General features: G+C 48.1%; 1 protein-coding gene across 1 annotated transcript in view; it reads right to left on the reverse strand.

Annotated features, from left to right (window-relative positions):
• Nucleotides 1–1,271: 1,271 nt before the first annotated feature.
• The window catches only part of CIB4 (calcium and integrin binding family member 4), a 48,008-nt gene continuing 21,990 nt past the window's right edge, over nt 1,272–27,289 (reverse strand). The window contains exons 3-5 of the mRNA XM_078057435.1: nt 13,067–13,208; nt 3,025–3,134; nt 1,272–2,162 (exon numbers count right to left, since the gene is read on the reverse strand). Coding sequence (XP_077913561.1) covers nt 2,070–2,162; nt 3,025–3,134; nt 13,067–13,208 — 345 coding nt within the window. The 3' untranslated portion in view covers nt 1,272–2,069. The remainder of the gene's footprint in view (nt 2,163–3,024; nt 3,135–13,066; nt 13,209–27,289) is intronic.

The raw sequence follows: 27,289 nt of genomic DNA on the forward strand, positions 1-27,289 counted from the left end.
TTCATTCCAGGATTTGGCTGAAGAGCAAAGCAAATAAACCCCAACTGCTGGTCCACACTGTTGCATCCTGGAGCCTGGGGGTGCCAAGTGGGTCCTAGATGTCTTCTCCCGTGACAAGGACGGGGAAGCCAGGCACCAACTGGAATGACCGCTGTATACATGTCTCTGTAGGTCGGCAGCGGGAGATGCTGGGAGGTAGCTCCAGGGAAGGAAGGGAATGATGTGGATTTTCTGCATAAACTTCATCCCATTTGGCCTGGTCCCTGCTGTGATGTGGGTTGGGATTTGAACCCTGTCCTCAAAAAGGCTGGTCATCCCAGCTAGCTTGCTGTCATCGGCAAACTTAAGCCCTAGAATGAGCAGTCCTTAATAAAAGGTACTTCTACACGATCCTGTATTCAAAAGATGAACTGGTGGGGGATGGGAAAGACTTTTGTTTAGCTTTATTGAATAAACAATAGTCCAGAAGTGAGGTAGGACAGGGACAAAGTCATACTTCTGATCAGAGTCCCCCAGTGCCCGAAGGGGGTTGAATTCCAAGTTCCAGTGGTCCACCTCGAGGCTGCCAGCTCAGGTATTTGTGGCCACATCAAAAGCCCCAGAAGTGAATCCGAAAGGAGCTGAGAGAAAGCATCCCATGAGCCACCCTGAGCTACAGCTCTGAAGTGCCCTCCACTTTCCAGGTTCATAGTGGTCCTGGAGGCCCCCTCTCGTCCCTCTCTCTGGGACGGCCGGTTTGCAATTGTTGCAAACCCTCCCAAAGCCTTGTGTTCCTTTTAGCATCACCAGAAAGCGAAGAGTGTCAGAACCTCGTGGTGCCAAAACCAATGGAAAGAAATGGGAGAGATTCAAAGAGAAAGGCAAGGAGGACAGGATTCTGGCCTCAGTTATGTGCTGAGCTGTTCTGGAAGAAGAGGAATTACCCTTAGTTGGGGTGGTTCCTAGTGTGGACAGTCTTTCAGAAGGTCTGCCCGGGCCTGGGCCCCAGAACAGCCGGGTTGGCCTGGAGAGCCCTCTCCTCCCACCACGTGACTGGAAGAGGGGTGGACACCTGACCCGACTCGGGCCAATCGGATTCTCTGTCTGGGAATTTGGGAGTCAGAGCTGAGAGATATTAGTTAGGAGTGACCGACTGCTGCCGGGAGGCCATCAGTGGCCTCCTGTCTGACAAAGGAGAGATTTCTGGTTTGCATGTAGAGCTAAGTGCAGAGGAGCTGAGGAGAGAGGCAGAGACCCCAGGCACAGAGAAGAGAGAAAATACACCATCTTCGGTTCCTGACCAGGTATTCTCTGAGGTCTAGTTGTCTTTGTTCTTTTTCTGATTGGTTGGTTAAACCATCATGCGTGGGCATTCTTTGCTATCAAATTCACCTAGACTATAAGACCAAGGGCAGACGTATGCAAACAGATGCCAACTCCACCCAATAAGGGCATTCTAACAGGGCTGTGCGATCATGAATGGGCTGCCTCCAGGGGTGGTGCTTTCCCCATAACTGGAAGGATCCAAACAAGATGGTTAAACATGGCCTGGGCAATATGGAGATGGCCAATCATCTCAAGGGTGTCTGCACCAAGATACAAGACCATTAATGCCCCTTCTGCCTGAAACAAGGTTTGGAAATACTCCATGACCAACATCTTCACACCCCCGTGCAAATCCCTGACTCCTGGTGACCTCTGGAGTTGTGGGGGCAGGGGAGCAGGACGGGCAGTGGCAAAGGCCACCCGCCGGTCAGTCCTAGAGGCCCCTGTACCTGGGGGGAAGACACCAGTGTGCCAGGCCAGCTCTAGATGGTCAGTACCTGAAGTCAGGACCACCCACGTCATTTGCAGAGCCTGGAATGTAATCTTGCCTTTTCTGGTTAAAACCCCACTCCTTCTTTCTAAAGGTTGGAAATGTAGGTTACCTAATTTCTCCGAAGCTCCAGGTTTGCTGACTCTGAAAGAATCGGCAAAGTACCCTGGAAACTCATGACCTCCTTGGGAAGATGAGGGGCTTCATTGGCTCTTCCTGGGCCACCCCCTCCCCCACTATGCTGGTCTCTCCCCCTCCCCCACTCCAGAACACCTTACTTCATGAAGTCTGGAGACTTGGCCATAGCATGTTCAAACTCTGAGAAAGACAGCATGTTGTCATTGTCCAGATCCGACTCATTCAGGACCTAGCCAGGGGTGCAGAAGGAGCGAGAGAGCAGAGAGGAGCCCAGTATGAGAAAGTGAGATGGGGACACAGGCGGAGGGGAAAATGTCTCACGCCAAGTGCTGCCATAGGCCAGGCTCTCTGCTAGGTGCTTAACATGCATGTGAGTTCCCCGACTCCCTTGGGGGGGGTGGTGAGGCAGATGTTCTTCCCACCCCCCCGGCTACTCCCCACCCCAGACAAAGACATGGAGATGCAGAGATAAGGTTATGTGCACTGAGGTCTGTCTGGGACCTCATGGGAAGAGTCCCCTTCATGCCTCCAGCACAAACTTGGCAGTGAAAATGGGTGCAGAGGTGAATGGGGTGACATCCCCCACCCACACCTATATCCGGTCACAGGCAGGGGCTCAGTACTGCAAGGGGCCCTGTCAGGTCTAGGAGGCAGTGATGACCTTTCATGGTTTTATCTTTGTTTCTAGTTTCAATCCAGACCACAAGCACTTGAAGGTTCCCATGGTCTTAGGACAAACAGATTCATGAGGCTGCCTTCATGTCCTGTCACACTTTGGACTGTCACTCTAGGACATCTGGGATAACGTGGGAAAGGGGACGTGGTGATGTGTCCATCTGAGGCTAAGCTGCTGTCGGGCCACCTGCCCACAGTGACCGCAGTGTGGGTGGGAGGACCCTTTGGAGTGGGTGGCTCGGGCACCTGCTCTTGGGGACCCTGGAAGGAAGGACTTTGGAGGAAAGACGCAAACTTGGGTGATAGTTGCCTCCAGCCGTGTGCCCATCCCTCAGGGCACCCCACCCTGCCTGCCATCCAGGGGCTTTGGGGGATGGCCTGGCCCAACCCAGCCTGTGTGGCCCCAGGGCACACACGTGGTTCGTGAGGTCAGTCAGCAGGTCCTCGGACACGTCATCACTGTTGAGCAGTCGGAGGACAATCCTCTGCAGGTCCTCCTCGTCGATGAAACCATTCTCGTTAAAATCTGCAAAGAGAAGGCAGAGTGTGAGAGGAAAGGGGAGCTTCCTCAGCCTCCCAGGAGTCCAGGGAGCCATGGCCCCACAGAGCCCCACCATCCCAGGCGGGCCTCGAGCCTGGCCCTCAGAGAGCCCCGGGCAGGCAAGTAGCAAAGGGGGCGGGGGGGTGGGTTGCTGCAGACCCAGGAGGTGCTGAATAACACGATAAACACAGCAATAGTCGTGAGCATTCACCGGGCGCATACTATCCGCTCAGACATGTCCTGAGAGCTTCACCTGTTTTCAGTCACTGAATCTTCACAGTCGACCTTTTATGAGTCTCACTCTGCCAAAAGGACACTGAGGCACAGAGGTGTGAGATGTCGGCCCCCGCTGCCGGTAAGTGGGAGGCGGGATTCGGACCCAGCTAGGCTGGTCCCCGAGCCTGCGTCACCCACTGTGCTATGAAAATCTCCACCTCAGAGCTCATAAGCCAGTAGATGGTTTGGTGACCGGGAGCTGGGGACGCCTGGCCTTGAGCACGGGTCCCTGCTCCTGGCCCTGCGCAGGGTGACCTGAGCGCCTGCCCCACCTGCGCTGAGGATAATGCCCAGCGTCCACTCCAGGGAGCGCCCTGACCCTTGTCAGACCTTGAGTCCTCCTTTTTGAGTTCAAAAATATGGTCATTCCTATGAAAATATGGTAACATTGTATGTCAACAACAAAATGTGGGCATTACACAAGCTCCCGGCACCCTGGACGGCCCCCTGCCCCCCCGCCCCGGGTGTGTTTAACCCAGTTCCCTACAGAGGCGCCTTGGAAGGGTGTGCCCGGGCCTCTCAGTGCCTGCTGCGAGTCTTCTCTACAGGCCCAGAGCGCTTCTACCCCCAGCCTTTGCCGAAGGCAGCCCCCGGCCTGGAGTGCCCTCCTCCTTTTCCTCCAAGCCCCGGGGTACTCTGACTCACCACGCGCTTGCCCTCCCTTGCCTCCCTGTGAAGTCTCCCTGACACCCTCAGGCCCAGGATGGCTGCCTCCTGGAGCTCCAGCAGCTCCTAACACAGGACCTGTCCTCCCAGCACGAGCCTTGCCCTCCTCGGCACCGGTGGCCTAGGGCTGCCTTGTCTTCCCGGTGCAGCACCTGCTTCTTGCCACCGCCTCGCTCGTGCGCACTCGGCAGACACGTGGGTCCCTCCTGGGTGCCCATCCCGGAGCCCGGCATCCGTGCACAGATGTACCAGACTGGTTCCTGCCTGCCTGGAGCTCCCAGTCTGGGGGTGCAGGGGAGACAGTTGGGCACCTCAGTGGCTTGACTCCAGGGAGAGAAGAACAGGCATCCCAAGGGCTCCAAGGGTTTCCAGATGGGCAAGTTCATGTCTGATGGGGGTTGGGGGTGTGAATGAGGAAGACTTCTTGGAGGAAGAGGCATCAGAGAAGGATTAAAGGGTTGGGGCCTCCAGAGATGGCAACTGGAGGAGGTGCCAGGGTCGCTAGGGACAGTGGTAGAGAAGGAAGAGCACCAGAGTGATCAGTCCGGGGTGAGGGGAACAGTAGCTTGGAGGTCTGGGAGAGTGGTCAGAGGTTAAGTGTGGAAGGCAGGCTGAACTCCATAGAGCCATGAATGCCGAGGGAGGCTGCTCTGGGAGAATGTCCCTACCTCCTCTGGGAACCCCAGCACAGCTCCTGCCTCTTCTAGAACCCCCAGCGTGGTCCCTACCTCCTCTGGGGACCCCAGCACAGCCCCTGAACCACTCATCAGCCATGCAGTAAGTAGGGGCAGTAAGCTTAGGCAGGTACGATGCCACCACGACAAACAGATGTGCCAGGCAATGATCTAAGTGCTTTCTCTTCTACTGCATTTAGTCCCCATAACACCGATGAAGACAGTGAGGCGCACTGAGATTAAATAACCATACTCACTTCTTCAATCTCAGTTCACCTCTTGCCTTTAAACATCTATGTCCAGCCTGGGCTTCTCCTGAACTCCAGGCACACGTATCCATCCACAGGCCTTCTTGTCCTCTCCACTTGGAGGTCTGATAGGTCCCTCAAGTTCAACTGGTCCAAACCCAGACTCTTGACCTGCCCCCCTCCTCCCTGGCCCCAAACCTGCTGCACTCAGCTGTGTCCTTCTTGGCAAATGGGCAATGGCCAATAAGCTTGGAGTCATCCTCGACCGTGTCCTTGCCTCGCTCCGCATGGCTAAGTTGTCAGCAGACCCGCCCAGCTCCACCTTGGAGAGAAGGTGGACCCAGCCTTATGACCTCCCCGCTGCACTGCCCCCACCATGGCCCAGCCAGCATCACCGCTCTCCAGGGTTACCCTAGCAGCCTCCTAACCAGTGTGCTTACTCTCCGTCTGCCCCCTCAGTCTGTTCTCCCCTCAGCAGCCTGTGGTCCTGTGGATCCCCACCTCAGCACCACTTCTCACAGCCTCCATCTCAGCCAGAGGAAAGCCCAGGTCCCGACAGTGTTCCCCAAAGTCCGCCCTGTCCTTACTCTGCCTCCTTGCATTTTCCCCATCAGGTCAGGCTCGATCCTGCCTCAGGGCCTTTGCACTGTGATTTCCCCTCCCTGGAACACTCACCCAGAGATCCTTAGGGTCTTCATTTAAATGCCAGCTTCTCACCAGAACCTGCCTAAAATTGCACTTCCTGTCCCATTCCCTGCTTTATTTTTCTCCCAGCGCCCCATACTACGTGACACACTGTATGTTTCACTCATTAGCTCCTTTGTTTCTCTCCACTAGAATGTAAATTCCTCGAGGGCAGAAAGTTTTGTGTTTTTGGGCACTCTTGTATCCCCAGCTCCTAGAACAGTGCCTGGAACAGAGTAAGCCCTCACTGAATATTTGTTGCGTAAGTGAACGCATGAACTATCCAAAGTCACACGTTGATAAATGATGGAGACGGTAGTAAACCCAGGCGCTACAACTTTGTGGGAAGTCTGTGCTCTGAATCACTCACAACTGCTCTCATGGTAATGAAGCACCCAATTTTTAGCTGGGTGTGTGACCATCTAAACTTAACACTGTATTTCCCAGCCTCCCTTGCTGCTTGATGTGGCCCCACGTTTGAGTTCTGGCCAGTGAGATGCAAGCAGAAGAGGCACAGGTAACTTCTGGGAACGTCTTTAAAGAGAAGGCTATACCTTCTTTGTGACACTGAGGCGACCTTGGGGACAGAGGATAGAGTGACACCACGGAGGAACCTACGTCCCGGACCTTGCAGAACCACCGTGGACAACTGCCTCTGGGATTCTACACGTTAGAGAAATGACACGTAGCTGCCAGAGATCTTGAAAGCTGTCTTGTGTAAACCACTTGGGGTTCCCTGTCATTTGCCACCAAATTTAACCCAAACTAATGCATGGCCTGAGCCTCCGTTTCCTCATCCATAAGCAGATTGACAGTATCTCCACAGAGTCGCTGTGAAAATTAAATAAGGAGATGCATGGAAGTCTTCTGGCATGGGGCTTGGAATATAGAAGATGCTCATTAGGTAGAGTAGAGGCTCAATTTTATGCCATTTGAGGATGTTAAATACTGAAAATGCCAACCCTGGAAACTGTAATCTCTCGCTTTGAAGAACGAAAGCTGGAGCTATATTGGTCCTGGAATGAGGGAGCAAGTGTGCTGATGTCACAGGATCCTTCAGGGGTAGAGCTCAGACTTCTGTCTCCGTCCCCCTGGACAGGAAATGGATATGAAAGGACAGCTCACCAAACCAGTCCTTAAGCAGATGTCTCCCCCCTGGCCAACTGTTTATCAGCCCCAGGTCCTGGAGGTGAAGTCCTGAGCCGTTCATCCAGGCTCTCCCTGCGCAGCTCTGCTATCACACATCGTGAGTGAGGGCTGGGGGCAGGTGGAGGGGCCGAGGGACCGGCACCGGGACTGGAGGGAGGGGGCAGCCGCAGTGACATTGCACTGCTGGTAAGAAGCTCTGCAGCCTCTCCCAGAGACCCTGCAGTGTCCCCAGGCGTCCCACTGGCCCAGCTCCCATATGCAGAGGCTGCAGCAAAGTGACATGGCTCTGGTCCCAGGCCATCAGAAAACAGAATAATTTGCTGGAGTAGAATGTAGTCCTGGACAGTTCCCCTCCTTTGGGGGTGCAAGGGCAGAGACGACTGGGAAAGGGGTGGGGGCTGGGAGCTCTGGGCGGCTGGCCAGCCCCTGCAAACTCAGCAGCCTCAGACCTGCAGCCGGGCCGTTCTGAGAATGGGGGAGGGCCTACCTCTTGCCATTTCCCGACAACAGGGAGGTTAGAGAGAGCTTGGAGAATCGGGGCTCAGCCTTCGGGTCCCCCCAGAACACTCTTGCCATCACCATCCCAACCTCCCTGTCCTGTTACTCCTTGCAATTTACGAAGTCCTTTTACAGAAATCAGCCCATGTTGGTTGAGTGGGGAAGGGCACGCCTTCACCATCATTCGCAGGAAAACAGAGGCTGCCTCCCTTGCCTCTCCCAGCCCTCCGTCCTGGGTCAGGTCTTGGGGCGGTGTGACAAACTCTCCCGCTGGTGCTCTGGCACGTGCCTGAAGGTCATTCACATCTGGTGGCAGCCCTGCCGATGGGAGCAGGAAGGCAGGGCTGGAGTGTTGGTCTCTGACAGGTGAAAGTTCTTACAGAGAGGGTGGGGGCTCGATCCACTGGAGGCCAGGAACGTCCCTCAAAGCAGAAACTGGAGCCCAGCAGGTACAACCCAGGTGCTGGATTCTTGACGGAGAGCCATCCCCCCTTCCTTCCTATGAACAGCAGTGCAATTCCTGTCCAGGGTGACGCCGTGTTCAGTTTAAAATACCCAGCTTTCCAGTCTCCATTGCAGCTATCTGTGACATGGTTCTGTACAGAGCAGTCCAAAGCTGCTGGGTGGGGCGTCCAAGAAAGCTTGTTACAGAAGAGTCAACTTCATCTGTGCCTTCAAATGTTCATTTGGTTCTTATCCCTTCTCCCGTCCTTTTTTCTTCCTGCCTGGAATGAAGATGAGAAGCCTGTAGGCACAGACACCATCTTGTGATGATGAGAACAACAGTCCCATACTAAAGATGGCAGATTAGGGGGGCTGGCAGGAGCCAGGCATTGCCTACTTCCCCCTGGCTCTGGACAGCCTAATTCCAGGCTTTTTTTTTTTTTAAACATGGACACTTACATATAACTGAATGCAAGCCAAACTGGTATAGTAGCTCCGAAACTCTGCTGCACTTGAGAATCACCCAGGGAGCTTTGAAAAAGCCCATCAACCAGGGCACACCTTACATCAGATCTGTGCAGCGGGGCCCAAGTAGCCGTGGGTCTTGAGTCCCCAGATGATTGCAGTGTGCAATCACGTTTGAGAACCAATGGGTTAGAGCAGTGTCTCCTAAACTTTAAGATGTGGAGGACCGAGCTGGGGGTCTTGTTAACATGTGGACTCTGGTGCAGCAGGCGTGTGGCAGGGCTGGGGGGCTGGGGAGTCTGCATTCCTAATGGGCCTCCTGGCAATGTCGCTGCTGCTGCATGGGCCACTCATGGAGGACCAAGGCATTAGGGCATCGAGTTAAGTCTCTGGACTTTGGCTAAGAAGGCTCACCAGGGCCATTACCACCTTCTCCTTTTCCTTTTTCTTCTTCCTCTTCTGCCTTCACTGCTACCCTTCCCACCTCAATGTACTGAGCAGCTCCCACGCGCCAAGCACCGGGCTCAGAGATTCACGTGTCCCATCTCTAATCCTGCTGACAGCTCCGTAAGGCAACAAATCTTCTGAACCCAAAGAGAATTCAGATTTGTCTGGGTATATCTGATGAAGCCTTGGAGTTTATGAGTCCCCAGGCATCTATTTGCACAGCTGATTTGCATGAAGGCTTTGCACTTTCTGTTTTTGTGCCGGAGCTCAAGGAGGAAGGAAACCCATGAAGGGGGCCTGGAGAGAGGGGCTGGAGGAGGACACGACGACAGCGTGGGGGACACGTGGTATCTGGTCCCTGATCTGACCTGAGGCGCTCAGTCTGACCTCTTGGGAGTGAGGGCATTCTTCCCACTTCTCAGCTGAGCACAGTTTAGCTCCTGTGCCTTGAAGCCTGAAGAGAACCTGCTGTTCTTGTAGCTCCCTGAAGGTTTGGGTGTTTTTGTTTATTTAGCTCTGGAAACCATGGAAAGATAGCTGAGGCAGACATCTTTGGGCACATCTGCTCAGCCCACACTCTACCATCTCTGAGAAGTGTCCCCACTCCCAGCAGTGGGCCTTGGGAGCTGTGTTTTTTATGTGATTCTGCATCTTCTGGGCTGCAGTTGGTTGGACAAAGCTGTTTACCCAGCCCGGGAGTAGCAAGATCATGCGTTTGGCTGAGCCATCAGCCTCTCCTGAGAAAATGGGGGACCAGGGTGTTCATCTTTGGCCCATAGGCACAGAAGCATAAAAGTCTGCAGAAAGAGCAAATGCACAGAGAGAAGCGGAGATGAGAGACCAGGCAGCCAGCGAGAGAAAAGAAGATAGCAGCTGCCTCACTTCCTGACCACTTGCCAGTTGCGTCCTCGGGAGGCTGCTTCAGTTCTCCCACGGGTTCCATGTTGCTTGTGATGGACAAACTCTAGAGCCCTCCCCCCTCCATGACAAGCCCCTCTTGGTGTTTATGCATATATAATCTCCATGTCCCTTTCCTGTAGAAGGGAACTGTGACTTATATCTCACCATCGGAATTTGGCAACAGTGATGGGATGTTACTTCCGTGATTACAATGTTATATAAGACTCTATCTTACCAGCATACGCACTCAAGAGACTCTAGCTGTCTTTGAAGAAGCAAGTGGCTATGTCAGGGGAGGCCCATGTGGCAAGGAGTACAGACCAGCCTCTGGAAACTGAGGGCAGCCTCCATCGGATAGCCAGTGGGAAGCCAGGGCTCTACGCTCCATAGACACAAGGAAATGCACTTGCCAACAACCAGAGTGAGCTTGTAAGTGGGTTCCTCCCCAGTCACATGCAGCCCAGACAGAGCCTTGACTGCAGCCCTGTGAAATCCTAGGAGAGGACACAAATAAGCCGTGCCAGACTCCTAGCCCATGGAAACTGTGAGATTTTAAATGTCATCTACAGCCACTAGGTTTGTGGTAATTTATCACACAGCAAAGGGAAACGAATATACTGCTGTTCTTCATCCATTGCCTTTTACACAGGTAGGTCCCTGTTACTTGCCACCTGAAGACTCTTGGCTATGATGAGAGCACTCAGCCTGGGCCAGCACTCTGCATCAGGAAGAGCTGCCCATTCAGAAGAGTACTGACTGGAGGCGGAAGCGGCTCGGGACAGCACAGCAAGTGCTCTGTGGCATGAGTCCCGACAGAGAGGGGCAGCAGCTAGTAGGCTAGAACTCCCTGGGGATCCCCAGAAGTACTTGGGGTAAGGAAGGAGGATGACTAATGAACAGGTAGGGACCACTAAGCCAATTGAATTTGGGTATGTGATTTCATTTGTACTTAACTCTGCTTAAAGTTCACTGTAAATGTATGTCTTGTATCAAACTTAGGACATGTGGGGCCATTTCTTCTTCAAATATCTTTTCTTCCCCATTAATTCTTTTCCTTCTGTTCTTTAGATTAGATTATTTATATTGAACTATCTTCAGAGTCAGGTTTCTGACTCTTTCCTCTGTCATCTCCATTCTCCTGTTAAGCCCACCCAGGGAATTTTTATTTCAGATATTTTATTTTTCACTTTTATATTTTCATTTGATTCTTCCTTATAGTTTCTATTTCTCTGCTGAGAATTCCTCCTATTTCTTCCATTGTGAATTTCTTTTACCTCACTGGCCAAGGTTTAGTAGCTGTTTTAAGAGATTTATCAGCTAATTCCAACATCTGGGTCATGTCAGAGACAGGCTCCATTCTTGAGAATATGTCAATTTTATATTTTTAATTGTCTAGTGAATAATTTTAGATTGTAGCTCAGACATTTCTGGTTTTCTAAAATTTTTGTATTTTGAATAATTTTGGATTGTATCTTAGACATTATAAATGATTTATTGTCTGGATTCTGTTATATTCCTCTAAAGAGTGCTGATTTATTATTATTATTATTATTATTATTCTATCAGGCAATTGATAGGACTTAAAGTGCAAACCCTGTCACAGAGGGACCTTGTTCAAATGCGGTGGCCACTCAAATCTCAGTTCTGTTATCCTTCCCTGAGCTGCTTTGAGTCTGCCCTTGTATATATGGTTTAGAGGTCAGAAAGAGATCTGTTCATACACAGATGTTGGACTCCTTTGTCTGGCTTTCTTTCATGGACTCTCCCTTCTTTTCACTTTTCAGGGGAAAATTGCCCCAAACCCTCTGATTCTTCAAGTCAGAAAGAGTTCAAGGTTTCTATCAGTCCTGTATGATGCCCCTCACTGAAAGCCACCTTTAGGCTAAAAAAAGTTTATAAAAAGGGGAGGGGACCATCCAGTACCATTTCTTTCTTTTAAATGTCAACTCTCTGCTTCTGGTACCATTCTAGTGCCAGCAGGTAGTTGAGATATATATATGTATATATATATATAGTATATATGATTTTATTTATTTATTGGAGAGAGAAAGAATGAGTCGGGGAGGGGCAGAGGGAGAGGGAGAAGCAGACTCCCCGCTGAGCAGGGAACCTGACTCAGGACTCAATCCCAGGACCCAGGGCTCATGACCCAAGCTGAAGGAAGACACCTAACTGACTGAGCCACCCAGGCGCCTATATGTGTGTGTGTGTATATATATATATATATTTGAGTTTGTAGTTGCTATCTGTGGAAGTGACAGTATGATAAGAGCTTACTCAGCTATTCTCAGCAGGGGAATCTGTGATTTCATTTGCGTTTACTGGATACTAAGCTTGAGGACGTAGGGCTTACAAAAATATCATTAAGTCCTTTTTACAGATGAGAAAACTGAGCCCTCACAGGTCCATCAGGCTTAAAACTCCTCCACTCCATTTTATCCAAATCCATTTGGGCAAGGCAAGAATAAGATGGTGTCCACTGTGTGGAGACAGTGAGGACCTGGCTGGAAGGGAAAGCATATGAAATATCAAACTATGCAAGCCTGAATGTACAAGTCCTTTGGGGCCAAGGAGTTGTCACAATGAGCTTGAAGCCTTGTACATGGTCTGTTTGAAAACTTCCCAAGATTTCTTTGTTTCTTTCCTTTTAATTTCTTTGGAGAATTCCAGGCATCTCAGCTGTGCTAAGGGAACATGAGCCCACTGAAGAGCAGAACTTTTGCAGTATCTTATGGCTAATCCAGACAAAACCAGAGACCACAAAATGTCATAGGACCTCAGAGATGATCTCTCTCAAACACCTCATTTTATTTATTTATTTTTATTTTTATTTTTTTTTATTTTTTTTAAAGATTTTATTTATTTATTTGAGAGAATGAGAGCGAGCACATGAGAGGGGTTAGGGTCAGAGGGAGAAGCAGACTCCCTGCTGAGCAGGGAGCCCGATGTGGGACTCGATCCAGGGACTCCAGGATCATGACCTGAGCCGAAGGCAGTCGCTTAACCAACTGAGCCACCCAGGCGCCCTCAAACACCTCATTTTAAAGATGATGAAACTGAGGCCCAGAAAGATGAAATGATTTGTCCAAGACTTCTCAGCCATTTTGTGGCTGAGCTAGTTCTGGTGTTCAAATTTCTGAATTCCTACAAAACAAGCATGTCTCCCTCATACCCATATGTAGTCCTCAATCTCTCTCTGGCCTGCCTACACTGCTATCACAAAATACAACACCCGTGGCTCCATTTGCCTCCTATGGCGTGGAGGGAGGGCATCCATCCATCGAAGTAGTTGTTCACCACCATTTTTTTTAAATCTATAGAATTCAAGAAACATGCTAATATCCATAAACACCCAAGTGAATCCCAAGGAACATCATCCCACCAGTGAATTGATGTTGATGGATTCTAGGTTGGTATTTACTCTATGGCACTGACCCCCACCCACCACCACCACTTAGTAACCCACCATAGATGCGAAAGGCGTACTCGATCTTCAGGCTGGGGCAGGCCTGCTCACTGAACACAGATGCCATGCCCAGCACATCCTCAAAGGAGAACACACCGTTGTGGGAGAACACTTTGCAGATTCGGTCTCTGAAAGGGTTGACCTGTGGGAGAGGAGGAGGGGGAGGCCTATCAATGTCAGGTTCATGCCTCCCTGGCCCTCACCTATCTATCAGAAGCATGGCAAGTTCCTCCCTGGCACCCTCCTCTGCTTTCAGTATGCCTAATTCATTCCCACCTACCAGTACTTCTTTCCCCCAGTTGCTCAGGGGCCCAGCCCTGCCTGTTCTAAACTCTTCCTTGCCTGCTGGCGGGGCCTTATCAGATCCCAACTTTGCTGTAGTATTCTAGAATGACCCCCATCCCTCCCCTCAACCAACCCAAATTCTTTTTCCTTAGATGCACCTCAGCTAAGAAAGCTATTTGATTCTGTGAGTTCACATAGCAGATCTGAATGGCCAATCTGCCCAATATTTAATTAGTTGAAACAAATCTCTGGTTGGTTTTTCTAGTCCCCCTTTCACTGACTTTCACTGACAAGGTACCTTTTCAAGTCTCCAAGCTTCATGCAAAAGGATTAGTTCCTCTGCTTCAAGTACCCAGTGTGCCTATTACGTCCCTCAAGGGCATTTGAGCCCCAGCGCCGCCCCCCCACCCCCCCACCCCCCCCACCCCCACCGCCACTGCCTCTAGGGGTCTGTATCCTTGTCTAACACTCCTTAGGGTTTTCTCAGCAATAGCCAATGCTTAGCCCTCTAGTTTTGATCTCTCCATTTATGGCACATGAAAATTTCTTCTTCACTTCTTTTGAACTAAGCTACATGTTAACATCTATGATTTAATTTTATTTGGTGCTCCTATGTATTTGAGGTGGGAGAGAGAACAGTCTGTGTCACCTCAGGTGGCCATGTAACCTCTCAAGCTTTAGTGAACAAACAAGGTACCTAAGGTCCTTGTTAAGAACATGAAGTGTGAGCTCCCACCCGCAGAGGTCCTGTTTTAGAAGGTCTGGGGTGTAGCCCAGCATCATGGATGAATTGTGTCTGTCCCCCAGATTTGTATGTTGAAGTCTTAACCCCTTGTACCTCAGAATGTCACCTCATTTGGAAACAGGGTCTTCTAGATATAATTAGTTAAGATGAGGGCATATGAAGTAGGGTGGGCCTCTAATCCAATATGACTTGTGTCATTTTTTTTTTTAAAGATTTTACTTATTTGACAGAGAGAGAGACAGCGAGAGAGGGAACACAAGCAGGGGGAGTGGGAGAGGGAGAAGCAGGCTTCCCGTGGAGCAGGGAGCCCGATGTGGGGCTCGATCCCAGGACCCTGGGATCATGACCTGAGCCGAAGGCAGACGCTTAAGAACTGAGCCACCCAGGTGCCCCTTGTGTCCTTATTAAAAGGGGAAATTTGGGCACAGAGACACGCACTCGAGGAGAACACCCTGTGCAGATGAAGGCAGAGATCGGCGTGTGGTATCTACAAGCCAAGGAATGATGGCCGGCACGCCGCCAGAAGTTAGGAGAGAGGCAGGGAACAGATTCTTCCTCGCAGCCCTCTGAAGAAACCAACCCTGCAGGCACCTTGATCTCAGCTTGCTAGGCTCTAGAACTGTGAGACAATAAATTTCTGTTGTTTAAGCCACGTAATTGTGGTACTTTGTCACACCAGCCTTAGCAAACTAATACACCTACGAATCGACGTTGTAAATAAGGTCCCTAGGTGACAGGTCACATATATATACATATGTATGGCCCAGGAGTGGCCAGGGGCCGGGAGAATCCGGACTGCCTTGCTAGAACCTCCAAACAAGCTCCTGCAGTGTCTGCCCCTCCCTCCCCACCTCCACACCCCTGCTCCCTGGAAAGCTTAAAGTGATGGCCTCAGGCGAATGCTGATAAGGGCTATCTCCTGCCCTGGGTTCCAGGTCACGTGTGTCTAGCTAAGTGGCTTCACAAATTACTTTGCCGAATTTTAACTCAATTAACTATCGCAAATGGTGGCTTAACAAGATTCCCGCAAAGAAACTACAATGGAAGATAATGCTTGTAATGCAAGTGCCGGTGATCAACCAGAAAATGTCAGGGCCAGAACCTCTGCCTTTTAAAATACAAGTTCTTCTCTATTTGGTAGTAGAAACGGTGAGAATCTAGTCAGACATAACTGAAGTCCCGGCTTCAATTCTCATTTCCTGTGGTCAGACAGGGGCAAGGAGACCGGCAAGCAGTGAGCTTAAGCATATATCCAACCAGGGAATGAGATACCAATCTTCCCTTCCCTGGGGGCCCCCCTCCACTCTTGGCCTTGCTGGGAGTGATGGGGAGAGGGGATGGTTGCTAGGAAGCCAATCCACTCTCTCTTAGGCCCATGTCACGTGACTCTGTTATCTATACACACACACACACACACACACACACCTTGTGTTCTAGAGACTGGGAAGAAGGCAGTTGGTGTGGAAGCTGGTGGTAACAAGAATAGTGCATAGAACAAAATGTAGTGACCACAGATACTGTTGGAAGATGTGGGGGAAATAAACATTAGAACACATTTCACGCTGTGGAAAGTCTGCTAAATAGTTGAAGAAAAGTACAGATGTTTCTCACATGGTTTTCCTAGATTCTGTTTCAATAATAAAATACATGAAGAACCACATTTCTGAGAGCGACTAATGGAAAGAGGCGATATTGACTGAACAGTACATTACTTCTTTAATGAAGACACCAGTTATGGGAGAAACTGTCTGGGTGTAATCACCGATGGAGTGGCTGCTCCATGATGAAAAGGATTCTGGGTAAGGGTGCAGGGATGGCCACACCTGTGAAACCAATGCCCCACAAAACTTCCTGCAGGCTACTATAGTCAAAAGGTTAAGTCCAGAAGTACACAAAGTGGTACAGGATGCAGTGGTGTGGGTAGTTTTGTTTTTTTTTTTTAAAGAGCTTAAAGCGTAGTAAAACATAGACAATGATTTGTAATCAGAAGGGAGGGGCGCCTGGGTGGCTCAGTTGGTTGAGCGACTGCCTTCAGCTCAGGTCATGATCCTGGAGTCCCGGGATCGAGTCCCACATCGGGCTCCCTGCTCAGCAGGGAGTCTGCTTCTCCCTCTGACCCTCCCCCCCTCATGTGCTCTCTCTCTCTCTCTCTCTCATTCTCTCTCTCAAATAAATAAATAAAATCTTAAAAAAAAAAAAAAGAAGGGAAGTGACTTTGAAAATCTTTCGAACCACGTAGAGATTTGCTGGTTATCTCTTGGCAGAGGACTTAAAAGAGCCATCAAACTTTAAGAGGAATTATATGTGTTTCTTGTACAAGAAGACAAATGTTCCAAATTTGCTGAGCATTTTATGATGACAAGTGACTGTTGGCAGATATCCACTGAAAAATGAACTCGAATTCTTCTGACTCTTCGAGGTAGAGGTGACTCATTTCAGCAATGAGGGAGAAAAGCACTTGCTTTTCCAAAGAACTCCTGCTTTGGAGAGAATATTTTGAACATCAGATTTTTGTTGTTGAAAACATGTGGAGTCACCTAAAATAATGCTTCTATCTGCATACTTGAAAATATTAGGAACAGATTTTTCTAATCTGTTTGAAAATCATCCAAATGGAGAGTGTCAGTGGATTTTGAGTCCATTTGTTAAAAATATAAAAATACAGTGTTTTTCCAATTAGCTTGTAAGAGCCACCGACTGACATAAGGGCAGATGGACATCTACGAGCTTCATTTCGATAAAAAGCCTCTAATTGGTGGAAGGGATTGAAAATGAGTGCCATAATTTGATACATGCAGCCAATGATACATTTCTTCTCTTTTGACCAGCTATGACAGCCACTAAAAATAGACTCAACTAGAACCAGACCCCCAAATGGCCTGATCTCAAAGTGTTAAAGCAAGATTTTAAAAGAATAATGAAGCACATCCAACCACACTGCTTTCCCTTACACTATTGTTATTAATTACAATGGTGAGAGGAGGAAATTTTGTTCTATAAATGAAAGGGGAATCTATTTTTAAGGTATTTTATGTGTATTTGGTTTATATAATATTTAGCTTTAAAATGTTTTATTTTGCATGTTTATATCATAACATACAGGTATTGTAGTAAAGGGACCGAGTTTGAATATACACATATTATGGGGGCATGCTCCCCATTTTTTTATTGCTGGGGAGGCATGATCAAAGATAGCTGGTGATCTCTGATCTAGACTAACCCCCACATAAATCAGGGATGTGGAAGAGGGGCCTCGGAGTGGGGGTTGGGGGGAGTGACTTGCCCAAGGTCACTCAGTCTAGGACCCAGGTCTCCTGAGTCTGCCCGGCACCATTTCTACTATGGTCCCTTGTGGCAAATAAACATAAAAGAAAAGGTGGTGATGGAGGCAGAACATGTGACCATCAAATGTAGAAAACCTTGGAACTGGAACCTCTTAAAAGGCTTACTTCAATTAAAAAAATAATAATTTTTTTTTTTTGACACAAAGTGCCGAAACGGGGGCTAGCTTGAAGTCAAAGCCGTGGCCCCTGTGTGTGAGAACTCCATCCACCTCAGCCTTCTGGTGGGTAGCGGCCGTGCTGACTGGGAGCAGCCCTGGAAGGGACAGTGCGAGCAAACACTGCGGGCCAGAGAAGCCGAGAGAAGGTGGAGGCAACAGGAAGCCGGCAGGCTTGGGAATGGTGGAGGGGCCAGAGTGAGGAGTGGGGGATGCTGTTCCTGAGAAGGTGGCAGGGCCTGGGGTCCCCAGGGCCTGGAGGCCAAGGGCCAGCGGGTACGGTTCTCTGTGAGGCCTAGTGGACACCTGCCAGGAGGGTGTCCCTGGCCCGTCTCTGCTCCAACAATGGCAGCTTCCCCCTCTCCCAGGTTCGCTGCCTCATCTCTTCCTGGAGGGAGATCCCAGGGCACAGACTTCCCCTGCGGCGAGGTGTCCTTAGCACACACGCAGCTCTGTGCAAAGGGATGCTGCCAGGGCCTGCAAGGATAGTTTCGAAGGGCCCGGGAGAGGTTGCCTCCATCCGTCCCTCTCCCTGATCTCCACCCTGAGCTAAGCGCCAGCTTAGCCGGTGTCCTTGGGTCCAGCCCAGCCACTGGCAGACAGAACAGCTGTGAAGAGGCAGGAGAGGGAGTGAGGCTCATGAGTGATCACAGTTCCAGTTTACTGTGTTCCAGATTTGTGTTGCTATTACTTTAACAATCTGAAATCTGAAACAATAAATTTTGGGACCTATCCAGACAGTTATAGTCTGCATTAACTGTCACACTCATTTAGAAGCCTTCAATCCTCCAGAAGAGGAAGAAGATGACAATTGACGAAGCAACACTTCCATTTCAAGAATAACATGCACCCCAGTGTGAAGGCGTTCTGAACAAGGGAATATAAACATGTCAGTGTAGAGATTTATCCAGGTAACTCAGTAGTGCAATCTCCATCTATGTATGACAACACAAAAGAAGATGACAATAGGGCGCCTGGGTGGCTCAGTTGGTTAAGCGACTGCCTTCGGCGCAGGTCATGATCCTGGAGTCCCGGGATCGAGTCCCACATCAGGCTCCCTGCTCGGCAGGGAGTCTGCTTCTCCCTCTGACCCTCCTCCCTCTCATGCTCTCTGTCTCTCATTCTCTCTCTCTCAAATAAATAAATAAAATCTTAAAAAAAAAAAAAAGAAGATGACAATAAACCCCAAAGGCTGGGGATTTTTTTTTTTTGGAAACAGAAACTACAGTTTGTTGACAATAAAAGATTGCAGTCCCTGCCAAAAAACTAACATTTTTTTTTTAAAGATCTTTTCAAAGTTATTGAACAAGAGATTTAATTTGAAGATGAAAGTCAGAGGGAAAATATTTGGACTTAGCTTAAAAATATCTCCTCACCATTTCTCCAACTAGCACACAGTCAAAAGGAGCTTTTTACAGTTGCTGGAAAAAATTCACACAAAAATACGCTAGTGACTCAACGTGAAGTTTGATTTTTAAGATCTTGTTTTTTAAAAAGGATCCAACAGCATTATTTCATTTAAAACTTCTCATTGCTAATTAAACTGTCTTAATTTTTAGCATTTGTTGGTTTTGAATAATGCTTTATTTGTTCATTTTGTCTGCTACCAACTCTTGCCAAAAGTATACGATTAATGTTTGTATTTTAAAAATTTTAAACAGATGTAAAGCATCTGTCAAGGAAAGGAATAGATGGAGGTGTCTGCTGGGAGGGGTATATAAGAGGCCAGTCCTTTCTGGGTCTTGAATGGAGGCCTGAGGTTACTGACACAGACTCTTACTGAGCCAAGTGCTGCCTGAAAGACTTCTCATTGTTGTGCAAGATTGGGTGAGCAGACCCCATATCCTGGGAGAAGGGTGTAACAAATCGTTTGTGTTTTAGTGCCTTTAAAAACTTCCCCCAGATATACCATATTTATGGATTAGAAGGTTCAATTTAATTAAGATGTTGATTCTTCCCAAATTGATCTGCAGAGTTAATACAATTCTAGTTAAAGTCTTCCAGCTGATGTTTTTGCAGAAATTAACAAGATGATTCTAAACTTTATATGGAAATTGGAAATACAAAGGGCCAAGAACAGCCAAAACAATCCTAAAGAAGAGGAACAAGGCAGAAGCACTTATACTACTAGATATCAAGATCTTGCTATAGCTTTAGTAATTGATATTGGTGCAAGGAGAGACAGATCAATGGCCATAATAAAAATTTTGGAAACAGACCCACACATATATGACTACTTGATTTATAACAAATATCACATTGCAACAGAGTGAGGGAAAGGAAGGTCTTTTCAATAAGAAGTGTTGGATTGATTCCTACCTCACACCATACATAAAAATCAATTCCAGATTGATCATAGATCTAACGTGGAAAACCAATAGTAAAACTTGTAGACAAAAACATAGGAGAACATCTTCATGATCTTGAGGCAAAAATTCTTTAACAATATACAAAAAGCACTGATCATTAAGGGGAAAAATCCATAAATTGGAGTATATTAAAAATAAGAATTTATCTTGTTCAAAAGACATCATTAAGAAAGTGAAAAGGCAAGCCACAGCAATCAGTATGTATTTCAACAGGTGAATGGATAAACAAACCCTGGTATATCCATATACTAGAATACTTCTCCACAATAAATAGGAACAAAGTATTGATTTCATGCAATAGTGTGGATAATTCTTAGATGTATTTTGCTGAGTAAAAGAAGTCGGATCCAAAAGAATACATATTATATGAGCCCATTTGTATGACATTCTGGAAAATGCAAAACTATAGGGATGGAGAACAGGTGGTTGTCAGTGGTTGGGGGAGAAGAAGCAATTAACTACAAAGGAGACTCACAAAGAAATTTTTAGGGTGATGGAACTGCTCTATATGGTGGTACTGTGGTGGTGGATCCACACTTCTATGCATTTGTTTCAACCCATAGAACCATACCCCACAATGAGTGAAGTTTACAGAATGCAAATAAAAAATTTAAAAAGTATTAAAGACCCAGGATGCTGGTAAGCCTAGGATGAAATGGGGACCATGACAAATAAAAGTAACTGTATTTCAAATGTATGACAAAACCTCACTGGAAGGAATTAGGAAATAACTTTGGGAAATGGTGGTTTGACTGGGTACATAGTCTAAAGATAAAAAGAGCCATAAACGAACACTGTGCCTTACCTAGCAAATTTGTTTCTCCCAGGCGTGTGTGTGGGTTGGCAATTCGGAAACTACATGGATACTGGAGTTGAACGAATAGATAAATAAATAACAGATAATAGGAACCAAGTTTCTCATTGTCACAAGAAGTTACAAATAAGCAAGAGGGGAAGTCTAGATATGATATATACAAAAATAAATACTGGTGTGTAGTATATATAAGTTATTATACATACATATATTTTCTAGCTCTATCCACTAAGTAACTTTACAGTGGAGAAATCCAGAAACACCACCTTAATTAAGTGACCAAGGTTAACATCACCAGTAATAGGTCATGTCAATATCATGTATTTCCTGATATGATGTGATGAGAAGGGCACTTCACTTCTGCGGTTATTTGTTGCACAAATCCATAACCCCAGTCTAATCAAGAAAACACATCTGACAGACCCAAATTGAGGGAAGTTCTACAAAAATACCTGGCCAGTGCTCTCCAAAAAACCATGAAAGACAACACTGAGAAACTGTCGCAGACTGGGGAGACTAAAGGTAACGTGGGAGCCTGGAGTGGCTACTGGAACAGATAAAGGACATAAATGAGAAAACTGGTGAGATCCAAATAAAGTTTGTCATATAGTTTGTGGTGTCCCACCAATTTTAATTTGTTATCAGTTTTGATAAGTGTACCATGGTTATGTAATAAAGATATACAGTACTTGCCTTGATAAATCTTAAAAGCAAATCCTTGAAAGGATTGAACTCATTTCAATGAACAAAACTTCATCCAAGAACAAAACTCAGTAACATTTAAATGAATACAACAAAATTAAGCATCTAATGATATAAAATTTACAATATTCAGCATCCAATTAAAAGCAGTCCTGCAAAAAAGTAGGAAAATAAGACCCACAACCTGTAGAAAAAACAACTAATAAAAAAAAAAACAAAACAGATCCAGAAATGATACCGATAGAATAAGCAGGCACAAATATTAAGACAATGATAAGTGTGTTCTAGACATAATAACAGACATAAGACAAAATAATATGTTCTAGACAAAATAATATGTTCTAGAAGGTAGAGGAAAGCAAGATGAGGAAAACTATATACCCATCAATTCAAGAAGCTCAACAAAACCCACGCAGAAGAAACTTGAAGAAAACCACACCGTGGCACAGCATAATCAGATCGCTAAAAACCAGTGATAAAGGGGAAAATATTTTTTGGTGGGGGTGGGGTGGAACACATACATATAGAGGAACAGAGATAAAAATGAAATTAAGCAAACCAAAAGATACAGAGCAATATCTTTAACTCTGAGAGAAAGGAAAAAAAAGGCTCTCATCCTATTATTCTATACCCAGCAAAAATATCCTTCAAACCTAAAGACAAAAGACTTATTTTTCCCCAAACAAAAGCTGAGAGAATTCATTTGCAGACCAGAGCTACAAAAAGATTAACAGAAGTCCTTCAGGAAGAAGGAAAATACCAGAAGGAAACTTGGATCTACACAAAGGAACGAAGAATGCCAGAAATGATAAATACGTGAGTAAATATGAAAGAACTTTTTCTCATTTTAAATCCTTTTCAGAGATAAATCCATATAGATAGCTAGAAATTTCAATATCCCTCTGTCAATTGTTGATAGAACAATAGACCAAAAAAATCGTTAAGGAAATAGAAGACTAGCAACCAACTTGACTTACTCGACATTTCATAGAGCACTCCACCTTACACAGTAGTATACATATTTTTCTCAGGTGCACTTGGCACATTTACCAAGATAGATCATATTTTAGGTTATAAAGGAAGTCTTAATAAATATTAAAAGATTTAAATCATACAAAATATGTTCTCTGACCACAACAAAATTAAATTAGAAATCAGTAACAGAAAGGTATCTTGAAGACCCTCAAAGTCCAAAAGTCACAAAAGAAATGAGAAAATAATGTGATCTAAATGAAAACGAAGACACAAGATATCAAAATTTGTGGTATTCAGTGTGAACATTGTATACAAGGTAATTAACAGCATTAAGTGCTTATATTAGAAAAGAAAGGACTTAAATGTTTATTTAAATAAAAAAAAAAAAGACCCTTCACCAAGGGTGGGAGTTGGTCACTGAGGAAAAGAGAGAGTGTCAAGAATTCCAGGTCTATGAGATGGAGCCCATTCTAACCCTGTGTTCCTGGGCAACTTGCCCCTAGGAAGAGGCCCCCGAGGACATGAAGGAGCTTGTCACCAAGGGGCAGTGGTTGGAAGCCACAGGTGGATGGAGCTTCTGGGCTGAACTGAGAATGGATCAGCTGGATGTCCCTTCACGGAAGGTTTCTCTTCCTTTGACCCATTGGCCAGGAGGAATTCCTAGTTCTGGGTCTGAACCCCTACACCCTTCAGCACTAGAGTAACTCTGCCAGAAGGTGGCAGTGTTGAGTTGAAGTTGTTCCGTCAGAACTCAAACCCAGCCGGGATGAGCACCTACTGTGTGCAAGCTATTGGTTTGGGTTGTGACTATCTTGCAGGCACGTGGCCGGATGGATATCACCACTCCATTTTACAGAGAGGAAACCAAAGCCCAGGGAAGGAGAATGCAAACTCCTAATTCAATGCTTTGTCTGCACTGCTACTCTTGACTCCAAGAAAATTTCTAAAATTCACATTTCTGCACACACAAAGCAAGCAGGGCTTGAGGCATTACCCTGAGTCCCATGTCCCTGACACTTGGCAGTTGCTCAGAGAACAAACTGGAGGAGTTGAAGGATATGGCTGCTCAGCTAGGGATGCAGGGCACAAAACTCATGAACCTGAACTTCAAGACTTTGTAGCAAATGCATAAGGTGAGTTACTGTTCACCAGGCATTGAACAAGTTCCCAGGACCCTCCAAATGATGGCGATGCCTCCTCTGTCCTTTATGGGACTCAACCTAGGCACTTAAATAATTATCTTCAGGAACAGGTGGGGTAGACATGTCTGAATCAAGTACGAAGCAAAGTTAAATGACAAGAGCTTGGAGGGGTAGTGTTGCTATGAGTTGCCCAGGAAGAGAAACCAGCCAGGAGACAGAGACAGGGCAGGAACCAACGCCAGATCAGGCAGGGAGCAAGATGTGGTGGGACTCTGGGGGATGCTCTGTGGAGGGGACTAGGAAACAAGGCCAGGCAACAGGGCTCCCCCTTCCTTCTTTCTCCACATGGCCTCCAGCCCCTTCCCCCCCTTTCCAGACTGCCCAGGTTCTGGCTGGATAGATAAAAATGTTATGTGGGAGAGAGCAACTGGACCCTCAAACCTCTCAAAGACCCAGCTTGGTCTGTATGATCTTCACCAGGTGGAGAGAAGCCTTACATTTCCATTTAAGGGAAGTTGGGGACAGGGAGGGTGAGGGATGAAAAATTCACTTAGGTGAATGCACTCCTCAGCTGGCCAGGCCAGTTGTTTATAAAAAAGGGACAATCTCTGCGTTTTAGATGTTCAACCTTCCTGAAGTCTAAAAACAGAGAGGCCCGTATGGGAGCTGTCTCCTAGTGACAGATGGGTTGGCAGGGACAGGCTGAGGATGTGTCCTGCCGGCAGCTGGAGGCAGATCACTAATGGAACAAATAGGGGAGAAAGGCAGTAAAAATGTTAAATATTATTAAACATCCATGGGACCATGTGGCTTGAACCTGGCTCAGACCCACCAGCGCAGTCTCTCCCCAGATTTCAGGCCCACAGGTACCTGCAACTGCCCTGAGGAAACTTCCAGAAGAGCTACCTGCTTAGCATGGAGGAGCTTAGGGGACTGCATTGTTTTGGGGGGCGGCCCAGGGGCCTGGCATCGTGCAGTGGGAGGCTCGAGGTAGAGAATGGAAGGAGCAGAGGCTCTGGAGTCAGACTGACTCTAAAAAGCCAGTAGAATAATTTTGTTTGACATCTACAAGATTTTGGTATCTGCAGCTTTTGAGGTTTACACAATCTCAAGAGCAACTTGCCCAAGCAGCAAAGGAAAAATAAGAAGGAATGAAAAGAAAAGGGGAGGGGGGACCCAAAAGCCCAGTTGTCCCTCTCTGGTTTACCAACACCTATTAGAGGAGGGACAAACTTAGCCGTTTTATAGATTAGTGTCTATTCACATTTGTACAGCTTATTTTTAACAGCTCGAGATCAACTCTAGAATGCCTAACAACACATCAAACCACGTTCACGTTCCTGGGTAACAAGGGTAACAACAAAAACAAACTGTGTGACCTTGGGCAGACATTGGGGCCCCTCCATCTCCCATCTGTAAAATGGGCAGAATCATAATTTTGCTCATGGGGTTTTATGGGGATCAAATGAGATCAGATTTGCAAAACACCTGCCACTGGCAGACCCCCAATAAACCCTAGCTACCATTCGTATCGCCCCCAACTCCACCGTCCCCTGCATCAGCGTCACCAGCAGCCCCAGGCCCCGGCATAGCTACTCCTTTTGAGCTCCCAAGCAAAGATGGCGCCTGGGCCTACGTGTTTGCCAGGCGCGCAACTTGCCTGCTGATGGGGAGAGTAGAAATGTTAGTTCTGGCTCCAGGGGGTGCCCATGGCCCAACATTTCCTCAGGGTCACTGCTGACTGTGGCCAGAGGCATCACCTCCGTGTGCAATCTCCAGGGGACTCAAGGGAGAGCAGCCTGGGGAGGAGAGGGGGCGTGAAGGGGGCTGACACGTTGAGTGCCAACTGATCCGTAACGTCATTTGGGGGTTGAGGCTAGAGACTCACAGAGACACTAACACGCCCACTGCCTGTGTGTCTGAAGCCCACAGGGACCTTCACCAAAATTTGCATCCTTTTACCCCCCTCATGGGCTTTCTGAGTCGGCTCCTGTAGGGGTAGGACCCGAGAGTCTATCTTATCAAGCTGCCCAGGTGGCTTTCGTGTAGCCAATCCTCAGACTAAGTGACCCGGTCAAAGTCACAGTGCTAATCCATGGCAGAGACATGACATCAGGTGCTGCCCCCTCCCCCACCGCATCCCCCCCTCCAGGACACAGCATCCACCCAAACGAGGACGTGTGTGGGGACGGGGCTTGTACGGACACGTGGTGGGCAGCACGGGCAGCCTCCAGCCTCAGCCCAGGGCAAACGCCCAACTGGCAAACATTTGCTTTGCACGGACACCTCACAAAGCTTCCTTTTCCTCTCTCTCCCTTCCCTCCACACCCCCTCCCTCCCTCAGGCTGTGGCCAGCACCCCCCCCCCCCCCGCCCCGCAGAGGCAGGCAGGCTCCATCCCCCCCAACCCACTGTGGCCCTCCCTTGTCTGAACTCACTACACAGTCAATTCCACCTGCGACAAACTGTCTCTCCTGCGAACGTGTCCTTCAACTGCTTTCCCCCCTCACTTCCCTCTTCCAATTTCTGCCAGATTTATTTCAGAAATGTTTCCATTTACCGCCTTACACCTTCTGATGAAAACCACTTCTCCCAGAGTACCAAATAAAGCACTGGTGTCCTACGAATGACTCTCCAGTTCAATCCCGCAGCTTTGCGGTTTTGTTGAGTCACGAAGATAACGAGGAAAAACAACGCTATAGATCCTAGAGCAGCGGGCATCTGGGGAGGTGGGTACTGTGAGCGGGAAGACCCCTGTGCTAGGGGAGGTCTGGATGGAGAAAGGAGGAGGGAGACGTGGGCACCCCAAGAGGCCCTCTAGGCTGTGGACAGAGAGGGGGACAGATGGAAGAGAGAGAGAGAGAGAGGAGAGACAGCGAATGCGAATGATCCAAGATGCGACCCTTCCCGGGACCTACCTACCTACCTCCCTACCCCTTCTGCAGCGCCAACCCAGATCCGTACAGCGGTTGGCCAAAGTGGAGTTTTTACGGAAATGGGTGAAGAGATCAAGGCTTCTGTTGGGTAAATAGGAAGTGAAGCAGATGTGCGGGAGATGGGGGCAAAAGGGACAGAGGGGGACATCAGAGCCCTTCCTCCTTATCCTTTGCAACCTCCCCCCCCAAAAAAGAACAGAAGAATGGGGGAGGGGGGCCGTGTTCTCTCACAGGGCATCCAACTGGAGGAAAGGTGGCTGGCAGCCAAGGGTTTTCGCCGGGGCAAGAAGGTCCCCAGGTCCTTAGGGCTCCCAGCTGCAGCAGGATCCGTTCCTCTGCTCTGACGCCCTTGTAACAGGAGTGGCGCCAACTTGTGGCTCAGGCTGGGGACCTAACAACAGTTTCTACGTTTCTCTGTGGAAAATGCAAACAAAGTTCCAAAGAGCCAATATAAAAATCTCCTAAAACACGGTCTGTACCTGTCCTTGAAGGGCAGTTGGTGCCGAGCAGGAAAGCCTGGCTAACGTGATCGGGTCACCCCCGGGGCCGACCAGGCACCTTCGGGAGCTGCCCAGAGCTGAGCTCCCCGGCTTGTCCGGGCCCCTGGGCCCCCCTGGCTCCCGCCTACTGTTTATAAGCAGCCTTCCTGTCTGTAAGCAGGAGGGGCTCCCCGAGGGGAGTGTCGGGGCAGCTTTGCAGCTGTTTGGGGCCACCCACCCCAGGGCACCCTGGGAACATGCTCCTCTGTGAACTCTGT

The sequence above is a fragment of the Halichoerus grypus genome, chromosome 10, assembly GCF_964656455.1.
Source record: "Halichoerus grypus chromosome 10, mHalGry1.hap1.1, whole genome shotgun sequence".
In the NCBI taxonomy this organism is placed as follows: Eukaryota; Metazoa; Chordata; class Mammalia; order Carnivora; family Phocidae; genus Halichoerus; species Halichoerus grypus.